Genomic DNA, 19,636 nt, shown 5'->3' with positions numbered 1-19,636 from the left:
TGCACGTGTCTCTAGGTTGTCTTTGTATGAACTATGACCTCCTTGACCTCTAAGGTGCATGTGTCTCTAGGTTGTCTTTGTATGAACTATGACCTCCTTGACCTCTAAGGTGCACGTGTCTCTAGGTTGTCTTTGTATGAACTATGACCTCCTTGACCTCTAAGGTGCATGTCTCTAGGTTGTCTTTGTATGAACTATGACCTCCTTGACCTCTAAGGTGCACGTGTCTCTAGGTTGTCTTTGTATGAACTATGACCTCCTTGACCTCTAAGGTGCAGTGTCTCTAGGTTGTCTTTGTATGAACTATGACCTCCTTGACCTCTAAGGTGCATGTCTCTAGGTTGTCTTTGTATGAACTATGACCTCCTTGACCTCTAAGGTGCACGTGTCTCTAGGTTGTCTTTGTATGAACTATGACCTCCTTGACCTCTAAGGTTGCAGTGTCTCTAGGTTGTCTTTGTATGAACTATGACCTCCTTGACCTCTAAGGTGCATGTCTCTAGGTTGTCTTTGTATGAACTATGACCTCCTTGACCTCTAAGGTGCACGTGTCTCTAGGTTGTCTTTGTATGAACTATGACCTCCTTGACCTCTAAGGTGCATGTCTCTAGGTTGTCTTTGTATGAACTATGACCTCCTTGACCTCTAAGGTGCATGTCTCTAGGTTGTCTTTGTATGAACTATGACCTCCTTGACCTCTAAGGTGCACGTGTCTCTAGGTTGTCTTTGTATGAACTATGACCTCCTTGACCTCTAAGGTGCATGTCTCTAGGTTGTCTTTGTATGAACTATGACCTCCTTGACCTCTAAGGTGCACGTGTCTCTAGGTTGTCTTTGTATGAACTATGACCTCCTTGACCTCTAAGGTGCATGTCTCTAGGTTGTCTTTGTATGAACTATGACCTCCTTGACCTCTAAGGTGCATGTGTCTCTAGGTTGTCTTTGTATGAACTATGACCTCCTTGACCTCTAAGGTGCATGTCTCTAGGTTGTCTTTGTATGAACTATGACCTCCTTGACCTCTAAGGTGCATGTCTCTAGGTTGTCTTTGTATGAACTATGACCTCCTTGACCTCTAAGGTGCACGTGTCTCTAGGTTGTCTTTGTATGAACTATGACCTCCTTGACCTCTAAGGTGCACGTGTCTCTAGGTTGTCTTTGTATGAACTATGACCTCCTTGACCTCTAAGGTGCATGTCTCTAGGTTGTCTTTGTATGAACTATGACCTCCTTGACCTCTAAGGTGCATGTGTCTCTAGGTTGTCTTTGTATGAACTATGACCTCCTTGACCTCTAAGGTGCATGTCTCTAGGTTGTCTTTGTATGAACTATGACCTCCTTGACCTCTAAGGTGCAGTGTCTCTAGGTTGTCTTTGTATGAACTATGACCTCCTTGACCTCTAAGGTGCACGTGTCTCTAGGTTGTCTTTGTATGAACTATGACCTCCTTGACCTCTAAGGTGCACGTGTCTCTAGGTTGTCTTTGTATGAACTATGACCTCCTTGACCTCTAAGGTGCACGTGTCTCTAGGTTGTCTTTGTATGAACTATGACCTCCTTGACCTCTAAGGTGCATGTGTCTCTAGGTTGTCTTTGTATGAACTATGACCTCCTTGACCTCTAAGGTGCATGTCTCTAGGTTGTCTTTGTATGAACTATGACCTCCTTGACCTCTAAGGTGCATGTGTCTCTAGGTTGTCTTTGTATGAACTATGACCTCCTTGACCTCTAAGGTGCATGTGTCTCCTAGGTTGTCTTTGTATGAACTATGACCTCCTTGACCTCTAAGGTGCATGTCTCTAGGTTGTCTTTGTATGAACTATGACCTCCTTGACCTCTAAGGTGCACGTGTCTCTAGGTTGTCCTTTGTATGAACTATGACCTCCTTGACCTCTAAGGTGCATGTCTCTAGGTTGTCTTTGTATGAACTATGACCTCCTTGACCTCTAAGGTGCACGTGTCTCTAGGTTGTCTTTGTATGAACTATGACCTCCTTGACCTCTAAGGTGCATGTGTCTCTAGGTTGTCTTTGTATGAACTATGACCTCCTTGACCTCTAAGGTGCAGTGTCTCTAGGTTGTCTTTGTATGAACTATGACCTCCTTGACCTCTAAGGTGCATGTCTCTAGGTTGTCTTTGTATGAACTATGACCTCCTTGACCTCTAAGGTGCATGTCTCTAGGTTGTCTTTGTATGAACTATGACCTCCTTGACCTCTAAGGTGCATGTGTCTCTAGGTTGTCTTTGTATGAACTATGACCTCCTTGACCTCTAAGGTGCACGTGTCTCTAGGTTGTCTTTGTATGAACTATGACCTCCTTGACCTCTAAGGTGCACGTGTCTCTAGGTTGTCTTTGTATGAACTATGACCTCCTTGACCTCTAAGGTGCATGTCTCTAGGTTGTCTTTGTATGAACTATGACCTCCTTGACCTCTAAGGTGCACGTGTCTCTAGGTTGTCTTTGTATGAACTATGACCTCCTTGACCTCTAAGGTGCATGTGTCTCTAGGTTGTCTTTGTATGAACTATGACCTCCTTGACCTCTAAGGTGCATGTCTCTAGGTTGTCTTTGTATGAACTATGACCTCCTTGACCTCTAAGGTGCATGTCTCTAGGTTGTCTTTGTATGAACTATGACCTCCTTGACCTCTAAGGTGCACGTGTCTCTAGGTTGTCTTTGTATGAACTATGACCTCCTTGACCTTTAAGGTGCACGTGTCTCTAGGTTGTCTTTGTATGAACTATGACCTCCTTGACCTCTAAGGTGCATGTCTCTAGGTTGTCTTTGTATGAACTATGACCTCCTTGACCTCTAAGGTGCATGTGTCTCTAGGTTGTCTTTGTATGAACTATGACCTCCTTGACCTCTAAGGTGCATGTCTCTAGGTTGTCTTTGTATGAACTATGACCTCCTTGACCTCTAAGGTGCACGTGTCTCTAGGTTGTCTTTGTATGAACTATGACCTCCTTGACCTCTAAGGTGCACGTGTCTCTAGGTTGTCTTTGTATGAACTATGACCTCCTTGACCTCTAAGGTGCATGTCTCTAGGTTGTCTTTGTATGAACTATGACCTCCTTGACCTCTAAGGTGCATGTGTCTCTAGGTTGTCTTTGTATGAACTATGACCTCCTTGACCTCTAAGGTGCACGTGTCTCTAGGTTGTCTTTGTATGAACTATGACCTCTTTGACCTCTAAGGTGCACGTGTCTCTAGGTTGTCTTTGTATGAACTATGACCTCCTTGACCTCTAAGGTGCATGTCTCTAGGTTGTCTTTGTATGAACTATGACCTCCTTGACCTTTAAGGTGCACGTGTCTCTAGGTTGTCTTTGTATGAACTATGACCTCCTTGACCTCTAAGGTGCACGTGTCTCTAGGTTGTCTTTGTATGAACTATGACCTCTTTGACCTCTAAGGTGCACGTGTCTCTAGGTTGTCTTTGTATGAACTATGACCTCCTTGACCTCTAAGGTGCATGTCTCTAGGTTGTCTTTGTATGAACTATGACCTCCTTGACCTCTAAGGTGCACGTGTCTCTAGGTTGTCTTTGTATGAACTATGACCTCCTTGACCTCTAAGGTGCATGTCTCTAGGTTGTCTTTGTATGAACTATGACCTCCTTGACCTCTAAGGTGCACGTGTCTCTAGGTTGTCTTTGTATGAACTATGACCTCCTTGACCTCTAAGGTGCACGTGTCTCTAGGTTGTCTTTGTATGAACTATGACCTCCTTGACCTCTAAGGTGCACGTGTCTCTAGGTTGTCTTTGTATGAACTATGACCTCCTTGACCTCTAAGGTGCATGTCTCTAGGTTGTCTTTGTATGAACTATGACCTCCTTGACCTCTAAGGTGCATGTCTCTAGGTTGTCTTTGTATGAACTATGACCTCCTTGACCTCTAAGGTGCACATGTCTCTAGGTTGTCTTTGTATGAACTATGACCTCCTTGACCTCTAAGGTGCATGTCTCTAGGTTGTCTTTGTATGAACTATGACCTCCTTGACCTCTAAGGTGCACGTGTCTCTAGGTTGTCTTTGTATGAACTATGACCTCCTTGACCTCTAAGGTGCATGTGTCTCTAGGTTGTCTTTGTATGAACTATGACCTCCTTGACCTCTAAGGTGCACGTGTCTCTAGGTTGTCTTTGTATGAACTATGACCTCCTTGACCTCTAAGGTGCATGTCTCTAGGTTGTCTTTGTATGAACTATGACCTCCTTGACCTCTAAGGTGCACGTGTCTCTAGGTTGTCTTTGTATGAACTATGACCTCCTTGACCTCTAAGGTGCATGTCTCTAGGTTGTCTTTGTATGAACTATGACCTCCTTGACCTCTAAGGTGCATGTCTCTAGGGTTGTCTTTGTATGAACTATGACCTCCTTGACCTCTAAGGTGCACGTGTCTCTAGGTTGTCTTTGTATGAACTATGACCTCCTTGACCTCTAAGGTGCACGTGTCTCTAGGTTGTCTTTGTATGAACTATGACCTCCTTGACCTCTAAGGTGCATGTCTCTAGGTTGTCTTTGTATGAACTATGACCTCCTTGACCTCTAAGGTGCATGTCTCTAGGTTGTCTTTGTATGAACTATGACCTCCTTGACCTCTAAGGTGCACGTGTCTCTAGGTTGTCTTTGTATGAACTATGACCTCCTTGACCTCTAAGGTGCATGTCTCTAGGTTGTCTTTGTATGAACTATGACCTCCTTGACCTCTAAGGTGCACGTGTCTCTAGGTTGTCTTTGTATGAACTATGACCTCCTTGACCTCTAAGGTGCATGTCTCTAGGTTGTCTTTGTATGAACTATGACCTCTTTGACCTCTAAGGTGCACGTGTCTCTAGGTTGTCTTTGTATGAACTATGACCTCCTTGACCTCTAAGGTGCACGTGTCTCTAGGTTGTCTTTGTATGAACTATGACCTCCTTGACCTCTAAGGTGCATGTCTCTAGGTTGTCTTTGTATGAACTATGACCTCCTTGACCTCTAAGGTGCATGTCTCTAGGTTGTCTTTGTATGAACTATGACCTCCTTGACCTCTAAGGTGCATGTCTCTAGGTTGTCTTTGTATGAACTATGACCTCCTTGACCTCTAAGGTGCATGTGTCTCTAGGTTGTCTTTGTATGAACTATGACCTCCTTGACCTCTAAGGTGCATGTCTCTAGGTTGTCTTTGTATGAACTATGACCTCCTTGACCTCTAAGGTGCATGTCTCTAGGTTGTCTTTGTATGAACTATGACCTCCTTGACCTCTAAGGTGCATGTGTCTCTAGGTTGTCTTTGTATGAACTATGACCTCCTTGACCTCTAAGGTGCATGTCTCTAGGTTGTCTTTGTATGAACTATGACCTCCTTGACCTCTAAGGTGCATGTCTCTAGGTTGTCTTTGTATGAACTATGACCTCCTTGACCTCTAAGGTGCATGTGTCTCTAGGTTGTCTTTGTATGAACTATGACCTCCTTGACCTCTAAGGTGCATGTCTCTAGGTTGTCTTTGTATGAACTATGACCTCCTTGACCTCTAAGGTGCATGTGTCTCTAGGTTGTCTTTGTATGAACTATGACCTCCTTGACCTCTAAGGTGCACGTGTCTCTAGGTTGTCTTTGTATGAACTATGACCTCCTTGACCTCTAAGGTGCATGTCTCTCTAGGTTGTCTTTGTATGAACTATGACCTCCTTGACCTCTAAGGTGCATGTGTCTCTAGGTTGTCTTTGTATGAACTATGACCTCCTTGACCTGTAGGGCGCCCCCAGGTGGAGCACACAGACTCAGACTACCTGGAGTCCAGACAGGCGTGGAGCACCAGAGACGTGGCCTTGCAGGTGCACAGCAGCTTCAGGTCCTGAGCTTTGACCCTTACCCACCATGCTGAGAGATGGTAGTGTGCTGAGGAGTCCTCCCCCCCTCCCCCGCAGGGTGCTGGGCCTCTTCTCCCACGGCTTCCTGGCGGGCTGTGCGGCGTGGAACATGGCGGTGGTCTACGTGCTGGCGGGCGAGCACATGTCATCACTGACCAACCTGCTGCATCAGTACCACTCGCTGGCCTACGCTGCTCAGTCGCTGCTCTACCTCCTGCTCGCCATCAGCACCGTGTCTGCCTTCGACAGGTGCGCACACATGTATATATATATATACATAGTTGAGGTTTCTGTGGTCTATCCCTTATACAGTACTCAATACCGGGGTAGAGCGGAATATACGTTAGGTCAGGAAAAAACACAGAGGCTATATCATCCCTACAAGCCTGCTTCGCAGGTTTCTCTGCTCTTCAGGGGATTTTATTGAACAGTCTGTGGTTGTTACATATATATAGAGTACATTACATGGGGGTGTGGCCATTGTTACACAGTAGTGCCTTGCTTCTGCGCCGGCATGATGAGACCAGTTGGTTTAAAGTGGTCATGCTGGGGTGGTATATAATAAACATGCTGGGGTGGTATATAATAAACATGCTGGGGTGGTATATAATAAACATGCTGGGGTGGTATATAATAAACATGCTGGGGTGGTATATAATAAACATGCTGAGGTGGTATATAATAAACATGTTGGGGTGGTATATAATAAACATGCTGAGGTGGTATATAATAAACATGCTGGGTGGTATATAATAAACATGCTGGGTGGTATATAATAAACATGCTGAGGTGGTATATAATAAACATGCTGGGTGGTATATAATAAACATGCTGAGGTGGTATATAATAAACATGCTGGGGTGGTATATAATAAACATGCTGGGTGGTATATAATAAACATGCTGGGGTGGTATATAATAAACATGCTGGGGTGGTATATAATAAACATGCTGGGGTGGTATATAATAAACATGCTGGGGTGGTATATAATAAACATGCTGGGGTGGTATATAATAAACATGCTGGGGTGGTATATAATAAACATGCTGGGGTGGTATATAATAAACATGTTGGGGTGGTATATAATAAACATGCTGGGGTGGTATATAATAAACATGTTGGGGTGGTATATAATAAACATGCTGGGGTGGTATATAATAAACATGTTGGGGTGGTATATAATAAACATCTTTTAGCTGCACTGTTGTATGGTGAGCTAGATGCCACAATGTTAGTCTTTATGTGTTTACTCAGCTCTGTAGAGTTTTTGAGTTGATGCAGTGTGATTGTTCTAAGGGCTTTTAAAGGTGTTTTCTGTCAGTCCAATGTGTGTCTCTGTGTTGGACTTGTCCTTGGCTTGATAAACAACTGATGTTTTTAAACAGTTTCCGTTGAGTGGGCAGTTAAGCCTTTGTCTGCAATTGCAGCTATCTGTGGAGTTAGAGTCGTTAGCGGTTGCTTGTCTGTGAGTGCTCAGAATCTTCTTGTCGTGTCAATGGTTAGTTTGATATTCATCTTGCAGCTGTAGCTAAGTTTCAAGGTGTTCCTGTTCAATATCTTCATGAGTACATGTTTTTCGGGGAAGTGCCTGTCAATGAGTGCAAGAAATTTGTGTCCAATGTTGGTGCTGAAATTTTTGCTGAATGGAGGTTTGTACCAAAGTATGTTGTCCCGTTTCCTGGTTGTTCTTGTTTTAGTTGCTGGTGGGTCGTATTGGAGGGTGAATTGGTATCCACTTTGGTTGAGTGCTTTCTGGTATGGAGGTGTTGCTTGGTTGAATATGTGTCTGATGAGTCTCCTGTTGATGGAGGCTGGCATGTTCCTGGTTGTGACAGGCGGGTGTACATATTTCAATGTAAATGGCCGCTATGTGTCACTGATGTTCAGGTTGAGTGTTCCATCCAGGAAGTTACAGTGTGTTAGTTTGCCTTAATTGTGATACTTAGTCCGTTGTTTTTGAAAATGCAGCATATTTATTTTTTGATGTTCTCCAAAGCTCTCGGTCTGGCGTTGCAAATGGCCAGTCCGTCGTCTCTGTATAGTCCAATGTTTACTCCTCATTTTGGGAGTTGCAAGAGTTCACACAACTACACTACAATACACAACTTCAAGCTTCAAGAGGTAGTCACCTGAAATGGTTTTCACTTCACAGGTGTGCTTGAAGCAAATGGAGAGAATGCCAAGAGTGTGCAAAGCAGCAAAGCAGTAATCAGAGCAAAGGGTGGCTATTTTGAAGAAACTAGAATATAAAACATGTCATTTCACCTTTTTTTGTTAAGTACATAACTCCACATGTGTTCATTCATAGGTTTTATGTGACAATCTACAATGTAAATAGTCATGAAAATAAAGAACACGCATTGAATGAGGAGAAGGTGTGTCCAAACTATATATATATATATATATATATATATATATATATATATATATATATATATATATATATATACACACACACACATACATGTATGTATACATATATATACTAATATATATATACCGTATATTACCAAATAGACGCCCTTGTGCAAATAGACGCCCTTGTCCTAATAGTCGCCCGGGGTCTGAGCCCATTTTGTGAATTAACAGCCTCTTCCTAATAAACGCCTATGTCCAAATAGCCGCCCATGGGCTGTTAATTGCATAATTTAGATTAAAATCATATTGATTTAATTTTCATTAAACCCAATTTATAAGCTAAAAGGAAAAGCAAAGGTGCAATAATTCTGGTCATTACGGTAACAGCAGACGTCGCGTGGGGATTCTGGGTAATCAACATATTGCAATGGGTGACCGCATATAGCGTAACACACAACAAACCCACGAGGAAAAGTTTCAACATGGCAAGCAACAGTAGCAGTGAGTTGAATGAACAGGATACCGCTACACCACAACTGATGGACGGGAATACTTTAAGGGGGAAGAAGAGAAAGTTTGACTTGACTTAAAGTTCAAGCTAGCGATTGTGAAGTATGCGGAGCAGAATTCTGGTTTGGCAGCGGCCAGGCAGTTTAACGTTGACCCAAAACGTGTACGAGAATGGAAACAAAAAAAGGGAGAACTACTATCTCAGTCGGCAATCGATGGAAAACGCCCCCCGGATGGAGGTAGGAAGAAAGTGAGCGACGAGCTTGATGCTAATTTGTGTCAGTGGATACATCACGTTCGTGGACTGAACCACCGTGTGTCCCGCAAAATGATCAGCATTAAGGCAAAGGAGTTGTATGCCACCGCGAGTGACACCGGGGTGGTGTTTGGTGCAACAAGTGGCTGGCTTAATCGTGTGTGTGTGTGTGTGTGTGTGTGTGTGTGTGTGTGTGTGTGTGTGTGTGTGTGTGTGTGTGTGTGTGTGTGTGTGTGTGTGTGTGTGTGTGTGTGTGTGTGTGTGTTGCAAACAGTAGCCATAGCTGAATGTTGCTTTCTGGTATCCTACAAGGTGTGTGGGCTGACGGTGGCAGCTGATGGGAGTGAGGACCAGCTCATTTACTGCCTCAAGGAGGGACAGCCATGTCAGGCAGGCAGAGAGATGCTGTTGAGGGCTAGACAGCAGGCTGCTGCTGTGGTTCAGGAAGAGGAGGAGAGTGATGAGGAACAGCAGTTCCTCAATGAACTTGTGATTGAAAAGGAGGATGATGATGAGGGGGGTGAGGGAGAGGAGGAGGAGGAGGAGGAGAATGATGAGTGGGGTTGAGTTGCATTTGGGGTTGCGTTTGCTGCAGTATTATTGTTTTGATGGTTTTATAGAGTACTTGGTACCATAATTGTATTTTTCTTGTATGCTTCTTTATTTAAAACTTGGAGTACTGTAGCCTTTATTTTATATAAGTGACAGTATTATTGTTCTGTTTTGATGGTGTGTTTTTTAATACTTGAGTACTTGGTACCATAATTTTATTTTTCCCAGTAGGCTGCTTTATTTAAAAAATGTATTTATTTTTAGTATTGGTATTCTATTTGACAATTGTTGCAGTACTGCCATGTTGAGGCCTTGTTGATCTCTTGTCTTTTGATAGTCTTGTTTTTTTGTTTGTATGTTTACAATAGCTTTTACATTTAAAATTGTTTGTACGAAAAAAAAATACTGGACAGTAACCATTGTAACCAAATAATGGCCTGGTGCAGGCTGGTGCAAAAATAAATAAAAGCCTTGTGCAAATAACCGCCCATGTCCTAATAGCCGCCCGGGGTCTGACCCCATTTTGTAAAATAAACGCCCGGGCTACTATTTGGTAATATACGGTATATAATCATATAAATTTATATAACAGATGTTTAGTGTTTCCTGTGCAGAGTGAACCTGGCCAAGGCCTCCATGGCTCTGAGAGGTATCATCACCTTGGATCCTGCAGCTCTGGCATCGTTTTGTAAGTCACAACAACAAAAACACAACTACACTACAATACACAACAACACTACAATACACAACACTACAATTCACAACTTCACTACAATACACAACTACACTACAATACTCAACTACACTACAATACACAACACTACAATACACAACTTCACTACAATACACAACTACACTACAATACACAACACTACAATTCACAACTACATTACAATACACAACAACGCAACAATACACAACTACACTACAATACCCAACACTACAATACACAACTACACTACAATCAAACAATCACTCAATCAATGTTTACTTATATAGCCCTAAATCACAAGTGTCTCAAAGGGCTGCACAAACCACAAACACATCCTGGGCTCAGATCCCACATCAGGGCAAGGAAAAACTCAACCCAATGGGATACAATGAGAAACCTTGGAAGGGACCACAAGTGTACCTAAGTAGTAATCGACAGAGTTGTTTTAGTAACACTCTTAATGTGTGACTCAAATGAGAGAGTTGTTTTAGTAACACTCTTAATGTGTGACTCAAATGAGAGAGTTGTTTTAGTAACACTCTTAATGTGCGACTCAAACGAGAGAGTTGTTTTAGTAACACTCTTAATGTGTGACTCAAACGAGAGAGTTGTTTTAGTAACACTCTTAATGTGTGACTCAAACGAGAGAGTTGTTTTAGTAACACTCTTAATGTGTGACTCAAATGAGAGAGTTGTTTTAGTAACACTCTTAATGTGTGACTCAAATGAGAGAGTTGTTTTAGTAACACTCTTAATGTGTGACTCAAACGAGAGAGTTGTTTTAGTAACACTCTTAATGTGTGACTCAAACGAGAGAGTTGTTTTAGTAACACTCTTAATGTGTGACTCAAACGAGAGAGTTGTTTTAGTAACACTCTTAATGTGTGACTCAAATGAGAGAGTTGTTTTAGTAACACTCTTAATGTGTGACTCAAATGAGAGAGTTGTTTTAGTAACACTCTTAATGTGTGACTCAAACGAGAGAGTTGTTTTAGTAACACTCTTAATGTGTGACTCAAACGAGAGAGTTGTTTTAGTAACACTCTTAAACTCAAATGAGAGAGTTGTTTTAGTAACACTCTTAATGTGTGACTCAAACGAGAGAGTTGTTTTAGTAACACTCTTAATGTGTGACTCAAATGAGAGAGTTGTTTTAGTAACACTCTTAATGTGTGACTCAAATGAGAGAGTTGTTTTAGTAACACTCTTAATGTGTGACTCAAATGAGAGAGTTGTTTTAGTAACACTCTTAATGTGTGACTCAAACGAGAGAGTTGTTTTAGTAACACTCTTAATGTGTGACTCAAACGAGAGAGTTGTTTTAGTAACACTCTTAATGTGTGACTCAAACGAGAGAGTTGTTTTAGTAACACTCTTAATGTGTGACTCAAACGAGAGAGTTGTTTTAGTAACACTCTTAATGTGTGACTCAAACGAGAGAGTTGTTTTAGTAACACTCTTAATGTGTGACTCAAATGAGAGAGTTGTTTTAGTAACACTCTTAATGTGTGACTCAAACGAGAGAGTTGTTTTAGTAACACTCTTAATGTGTGACTCAAATGAGAGAGTTGTTTTAGTAACACTCTTAATGTGTGACTCAAACGAGAGAGTTGTTTTAGTAACACTCTTAATGTGTGACTCAAATGAGAGAGTTGTTTTAGTAACACTCTTAAACTCAAACGAGAGTTGTTTTAGTAACACTCTTAATGTGTGACTCAAACGAGAGAGTTGTTTTAGTAACACTCTTAATGTGTGACTCAAACGAGAGAGTTGTTTTAGTAACACTCTTAATGTGTGACTCAAACGAGAGAGTTGTTTTAGTAACACTCTTAATGTGTGACTCAAACGAGAGAGTTGTTTTAGTAACACTCTTAATGTGTGACTCAAACGAGAGAGTTGTTTTAGTAACACTCTTAATGTGTGACTCAAACGAGAGAGTTGTTTTAGTAACACTCTTAATGTGTGACTCAAACGAGAGAGTTGTTTTAGTAACACTCTTAATGTGTGACTCAAACGAGAGAGTTGTTTTAGTAACACTCTTAATGTGTGACTCAAACGAGAGAGTTGTTTTAGTAACACTCTTAATGTGTGACTCAAACGAGAGAGTTGTTTTAGTAACACTCTTAATGTGTGACTCAAACGAGAGAGTTGTTTTAGTAACACTCTTAATGTGTGACTCAAATGAGAGAGTTGTTTTAGTAACACTCTTAATGTGTGACTCACACGAGAGAGTTGTTTTAGTAACACTCTTAATGTGTTACATCATGTAATATATACATGATGTAAGTATATATGTCATGTAGTAACATTCATAATAACATGTAATATATACATGATGTAAGTATATAAGTAACATTCATAATAACATGTAATATATACATAATGTAAGTATATAAGTAACATTCATAACAACATGTAATATATACATGATGTAAGTATATAAGTAACATTCATAATAACATGTCATATACATATATACATGATGTAAGTATATAAGTAACATTCATAATAACATGTCATATATACATGATGTAAGTATATAAGTAACATTCATAATAACATGTCATATATACATGATGTAAGTATATAAGTAACATTCATAATACCATGTCATATATACATGATGTAAGTATATAAGTAACATTCATAATAACATGTCATATATACATGATGTAAGTATATAAGTAACATTCATAATAACATGTCATATATACATGATGTAAGTATATAAGTAACATTCATAACAACATGTCATATATACATGATGTAAGTATATAAGTAACATTCATAATAACATGTCATATATACATGATGTAAGTATATAAGTAACATTCATAATAACATGTCATATATACATGATGTAAGTATATAAGTAACATTCATAATAACATGTCATATATACATGATGTAAGTATATAAGTAACATTCATAATAACATGTCATATATACATGATGTAAGTATATAAGTAACATTCATAATAACATGTCATATATACATGATGTAAGTATATAAGTAACATTCATAATAACATGTCATATATACATGATGTAAGTATATAAGTAACATTCATAATAACATGTCATATATACATGATGTAAGTATATAAGTAACATTCATAATAACATGTCATATATACATGATGTAAGTATATAAGTAACATTCATAATAACATGTCATATATACATGATGTAAGTATATAAGTAACATTCATAATAACATGTCATATATACATGATGTAAGTATATAAGTAACATTCATAATAACATGTCATATATACATGATGTAAGTATATAAGTAACATTCATAATAACATGTCATATATACATGATGTAAGTATATAAGTAACATTCATAACAACATGTCATATATACATAATGTAAGTATATAAGTAACATTCATAATAACATGTCATATATACATGATGTAAGTATATAAGTAACATTCATAATAACATGTAATATATACATGATGTAAGTATATAAGTAACATTCATAACAACATTTAATATATACATGATGTAAGTATATAAGTAACATGTATAATAACATGTAATATATACATGATGTAAGTATATAAGTAACATGTATAATAACATATTGTGATCATGTGAAGTATACACAGCACATTCATTTCACAACGTTTGCTTTTTCTTCTTCATGACTGATTATTATTCACTGCAGACTTCATGAGAAACAACAAACATAATAAAACATCACTTACTGTACAAAGTCGGCTGTCATTAGACTGCTAGGATGTTCATATATTTGCATTTAGATGAAGAATGACTCATCATCCTCACCATTTGTGTGGGGGGGACAATGCCTCTCAGGTATGTGGAGGACTACATTGTGCTGGTCTACAAGTGTGTGTGATGATGTCACGTGTGTGTGATGATGTCACGTGTGTGTGATGATGTCACGTGTGTGTGATGATGTCACGTGTGTGTGATGATGTCACGTGTGTGTGATGATGTCACGTGTGTGTGATGATGTCACGTGTGTGTGATGATGTCACGTGTGTGTGATGATGTCACGTGTGTGTGATGATGTCACGTGTGTGTGATGATGTCATGTGTGTGTTGACAGTGTATTTCATGGCACTGATCCTGGTCCTCAGTCAACAGATGACCAGCGACCGTATCAGCCTCTATCCCTCAGCCAATCACACACTGTGGTGAGAACTTTCATTTTCACATCATTAATATATATACATACATATATATATATATATACATACATATATATATATATATAAAGTATTCAACAAGAACAACATTAAATTGAGCTACAGCTGCATGAACAACATGCGGCAAATCATTTCAAACCACAATAAAGCAATTGAAAAGGAGCCGCCCACCACCAGGCAGAACGACTCCAAAACCGACAAAAGCTGTAACTGCCGCAAGAAACCTGATTGCCCTCTCAACGGGGGGTGCTTACAATCATCAGTTGTTTACCAAGCAAAGGTAATACGCAAGGACATTAACACATCCGACACATACGTAGGATTAACTGAGGGAGAATTCAAAACCAGATGGAACAATCACAAGGCTTCTTTCAGATGCAAAAGACTCCGGAACACTACAGAACTCAGCAAACACATTTGGAATCTCAAAGACAATAATGTTGAATACTCAATAACATGGCAAATTCTTGCATCCAGCACACCTTACAACAGTGGTAACAAAAGATGCAACCTATGCTTAAAAGAGAAACTGTTTATCATATACCGTCCAGACTTGTCATCCCTCAACAAGCGCAGCGAAATTGTATCAGCATGCCGTCACAGAAGGAAACACCTCCTAGGTAACACATGAGTCAATCACCACGCCCCCACGCCTGCCTGTACCCACCCACTCTGTGCCCTATATAAACCATGGTATGTGAATGCTTCCATTAAAATCTCCTGAGGATTGAGGAAACCCCTCATGAAACAGGCCTGTAGAGATGAAATAGTCTTGTGATTTTTTCCCACACATACATATATATATATATATATATATATATATATATATATATATATATATATATATATATATATATATATATATATATATATATATATATATATATATATATATATATACGTATATATATATATGTATATATATATATACACGTATATATATATATATACACGTATATATATACGTGTATATATATACGTGTATATATATATACATAAGTATGTATATATACGTACATGTGTATATATACATACATATATATGTATATACATGTACATATAATTGTATATATATACGTATATAATATATAAAAACACTTTAAGACCAATGTCTTGAAAAAAGATATCACTCTAGAATCAACGCAGTAGTTAATACTATGATCAATGTTAATTCAAATACTAAATGTGGGATATAAATAATAATGGAAGTATAATTGTTTGTATATAGTATATCAATTGGTACAAAGGTTTAATATGTGTACAAGGATATTTCACATGCCTTTACTGTGTATATGTAGTGTATTTATAATATGTTGTACAAAGGACATTTCATCATTTTCAGAAGTTCATCTTGTACTTGACCTTGTTTATAGGCTTAGGCACAATAAGTGTTCAACTAAACACTTTCACTCTGCAACATTTTCATTTTCAATCTATGAATGTACAACTGTTTGTTTATTTTGTTGACCATTGACCGAACAATAATAATAATAAACTATATATATTTATATATACACAGTGTAAATATCTAATATATATGTATATGGATGTGTATGCATGCACACATATACTGTATATATGTAATGTGTATGTACATTACATATACATAGTGTATATATATGTAATGTACACAGAATATCTTGGTCACATGTCTGATCTTGTCCAGGCCTCCTGGTTCTGAGGAGCAGATCTTGCGACCGTGGATGGTGGTCAACCTGGTGGTGGCGTTGTTGGTGGGCGTGGCTTGGGCCGTCATCGCCACAAGGCCAGACATTGACTACACAGAAGGTAGAGCAGGAAGTGTTGTCATGGTTACGGCACAACCCCCATATATACATATATATATAGGTTTGTGTATATACCAGGGGTGTACTAACTTCTTCCCCTGATATATATATATATATATATATATATATATATATATATATATATATATATATATATATATATATATATATATATATATATACATATATACATACATACATACATACATACATACGTATGTATATACTCTATGTTTATATATACATATACATACACATACACATTTATGTATATGTGTATGTATATGAAAAAGGAGGATTAGCTTCAAATTGTTCAGGACCAGCTAAAATCCTCAGCCCGGAGGTTGGGCGCAGTTGGGTGTTCCAACAGGACAATGACCCCAAACACACCTCAAAAGTGGTAAAGGAATGGCTAAATCAGGCTAAGAATGAAGGTTTTAGAAAGTCCTGACTTAAAGGTGTGGACAATGCTGAAGAAACAAGTCCATGTCAGAAAAGCAACACATCTAGCTGAACTGCAGCAATTTAGTGGTCAAGTGGTCAAGCAGAAGCTTGTGGATGGCTACCAAAAGTGGTCAAGCAGAAGCTTGTGGATGGCTACCAAAAGTGGTCAAGCAGAAGCTTGTGGATGGCTACCAAAAGTGGTCAAGCAGAAGCTTGTGGATGGCTACCAAAAGTGGTCAAGCAGAAGCTTGTGGATGGCTACCAAAAGTGGTCAAGCAGAAGCTTGTGGATGGCTACCAAAAGTGCCTTATTGCAGGTCAACTTGCCAAGGAAGCAAATATTAACATTGCTGTATGTATACTTTTGACCCTCACATTTTCAGTAGAGCCATAATAAATTCATAAAAGAAGCAAACTTCATGAATGTTTTTAGTGAGCAACAAGTATGTGCTCCAATCACTACATCACAACAAGTATGTGCTCCAATCACTACATCACAACAAGTATGTGCTCCAATCACTACATCACAACAAGTATGTGCTCCAATCACTACATCACAACAAGTATGTGCTCCAATCACTACATCACAACAAGTATGTGCTCCAATCACTACATCACAACAACAAGTATGTGCTCCAATCACTACATCACAACAAGTATGTGCTCCAATCACTACATCACTAAACAATAAGAGTTGTAGAAATGATTGTAAACTCAAGACATGATGTTCTTTACAAGTGGATGTACACTCAATTTAAGTGGACCCCGACTTAAACAAGTTGAAAAACTTATTGGGGTGTTACCATTTAGTGGTCAATTGTACGGAATATGTACTTCACTGTGCAATCTACTAATACAAGTCTCAATCAATCAATCAATCAAACTTTTGACCACCACTGTATATACATGTATTGTGTGTATTACATATTGTGTATATTACATTTAACATATACATACATATATTGTGTATATTACATATAATATATACATACATATATTGTGTATATTACATATAATATATACATACATATATTGTGTATATTACATATAATATATACATACATATATTGTGTATATTACATATAATATATACATACATATATTGTGTATATTACATATAATATATACATACATATATTGTGTATATTACATATAATATATACATACATATATTGTGTATATTACATATAATATATACATACATATATTGTGTATATTACATATAATATATACATACATATATTGTGTATATTACATATAATATATTCACATATATTGTGTATATTACATATAATATATAGTGTATATTACATATAATATATATATATTATGGTGTTTGCAGAGTTCCTGATGTCCATGGAGGTGGAAGGTTATCCCAGAGGAGAAGACAACATTCCTGCCTGAAACATTGTCCACTGCATAGCATTTATTTCTTTTTTCTACACTTTAAGTCCAAATAAACACAGAATCTTCTTTTCCTGCTTCTAGTCATCAAGTGGAATCACTGCTACATGATCAATAATCAGTGGGCCCCATTCAGCAATAAGTTCCTCACTTTTCCTCTTATCTTTCTTCCTAAGTGATTTCCCAAGAGGAGTCCATTCAAATTCATGACATGTTCTTAAACGGCCAAATTGTTCCCACCTGCTGTTCTTAAGTTGCTGAATGCCAAATGGTTAGCGCGTGCATGTCTATCATAATTTGCATAAAAACACGCCCTTAATTCCCCATATAAGGGCACAATTCCAGGGGAAAAGCTGAACATCAAACACACGGAGAAAACACAAGCAGATTACAGAATTATCCCACGGGGGAAATACATAATGTCAAAATATAATGCAAAATATTTTTTTCTTCCAATGGGGGGCGTGACAGACAATATTTGAGAAGCACTGTATGAATGTAAGATTAGACAATAGACGTAAGGGAACTTGTCACAATTAAGAACAAATAGACGTGCGGTGAGGTTCGTGGCTGGTGAGGCACTGACTTCATCACAGTCACATTTACAAACGTAAGAGTATCTTATTCACCATTTGATTGGCAGCAGTTAACGGGTTATGTTTAAAAGCTCATAACAGCATTCTTCCTTGCTTGGCACTCAGCATCAAGGCTTGGAATTGGGGGTTAAATCACCAAAAATTATTCCCAGGCGCGGCACCGCTGCTGCCCACTGCTCCCCTCACCTCCCAGGGGGTGGGTCAAATGCAGAGGACAAATTTCACCACACCTAGTGTGTGTGTGACAATCATTGGTACTTTAACTTAACTTTAACTTTACACATACAAACTGTAGTACACAAAAAAGCACATTTAATAAAAAAAACGTTATTATGGTCTTACCTTTACTTATAAATGAAGTCCATGCGCTGCTCCTTCTGAACAAAAGCATGGATAACTTGTTTATAGAAGTCTTCCTTATCTTTCTTCAGTTTTAAAAGTCTCTCTGTCTCGATGGAGATCTTCCTTGAATTATTACCTCCTGCTTCCATTGAAAGTCCAGTTTAGAAAAGTGTTTTATTTTAGATATGTAATCCTCCATGTTAAAAGTCCAGGCGAGAGGAAAAAATAAACAATCGCTAACTGTTGCTGCTTGTTGTCACTTATTCTGCAGCCGAGTAGTCGCAAAAATGTTCCCTGGGATCACTAGCGCCCTCTACCACCAGGAGGCGGGATTACTGCGAGCCTCAGCCAGTGCGTCTTCGCAGCAGTTTTATGATTGCTCAGCACAAGAAATACGTGACACACATACAGTTGTTGACAAAATACACTGTACATTATATACCTCCGCTAACTCAACTATGCAAATGTATAATATAATTTATTTAGCAATACGCTCTCACTGCACAGCAGGCCAGCAGTTAGCCCAGTCATTGCGCAATCCGGGGCGAGGCTCAACTGGCTGGTGACTCACCGAAAGTCTCTTCTCAGTATTTGAACGGCAAATGTGAAAATTCAGCGATTTGGAATAAAAA

At 38.7% G+C, this 19,636-nt stretch overlaps 1 protein-coding gene across 2 annotated transcripts in view; it reads left to right on the top strand.

Annotated features, from left to right (window-relative positions):
* Positions 1–19,239, top strand: part of LOC133663120 (transmembrane protein 237A-like) — a 94,931-nt gene extending 75,692 nt beyond the window's left edge. For both annotated transcript variants that reach the window (XM_062067353.1, XM_062067352.1), the window contains exons 6-11: positions 5,743–5,839; positions 5,916–6,107; positions 10,149–10,222; positions 14,333–14,420; positions 16,099–16,220; positions 18,005–19,239. In XM_062067353.1, the coding sequence (XP_061923337.1) occupies positions 5,743–5,839; positions 5,916–6,107; positions 10,149–10,222; positions 14,333–14,420; positions 16,099–16,220; positions 18,005–18,066 (635 nt within the window). In that variant the 3' untranslated portion in view covers positions 18,067–19,239. The remainder of the gene's footprint in view (positions 1–5,742; positions 5,840–5,915; positions 6,108–10,148; positions 10,223–14,332; positions 14,421–16,098; positions 16,221–18,004) is intronic.
* The last annotated feature ends 397 nt before the right edge of the window (positions 19,240–19,636 follow it).

The sequence above is a fragment of the Entelurus aequoreus genome, linkage group LG13 (genome assembly GCF_033978785.1).
Source record: "Entelurus aequoreus isolate RoL-2023_Sb linkage group LG13, RoL_Eaeq_v1.1, whole genome shotgun sequence".
Classification (NCBI taxonomy): domain Eukaryota; kingdom Metazoa; phylum Chordata; class Actinopteri; order Syngnathiformes; family Syngnathidae; genus Entelurus; species Entelurus aequoreus.
Note: the sequence above shows the minus strand (reverse complement) of the source record. Positions and strands in the feature narration are given on the sequence as shown.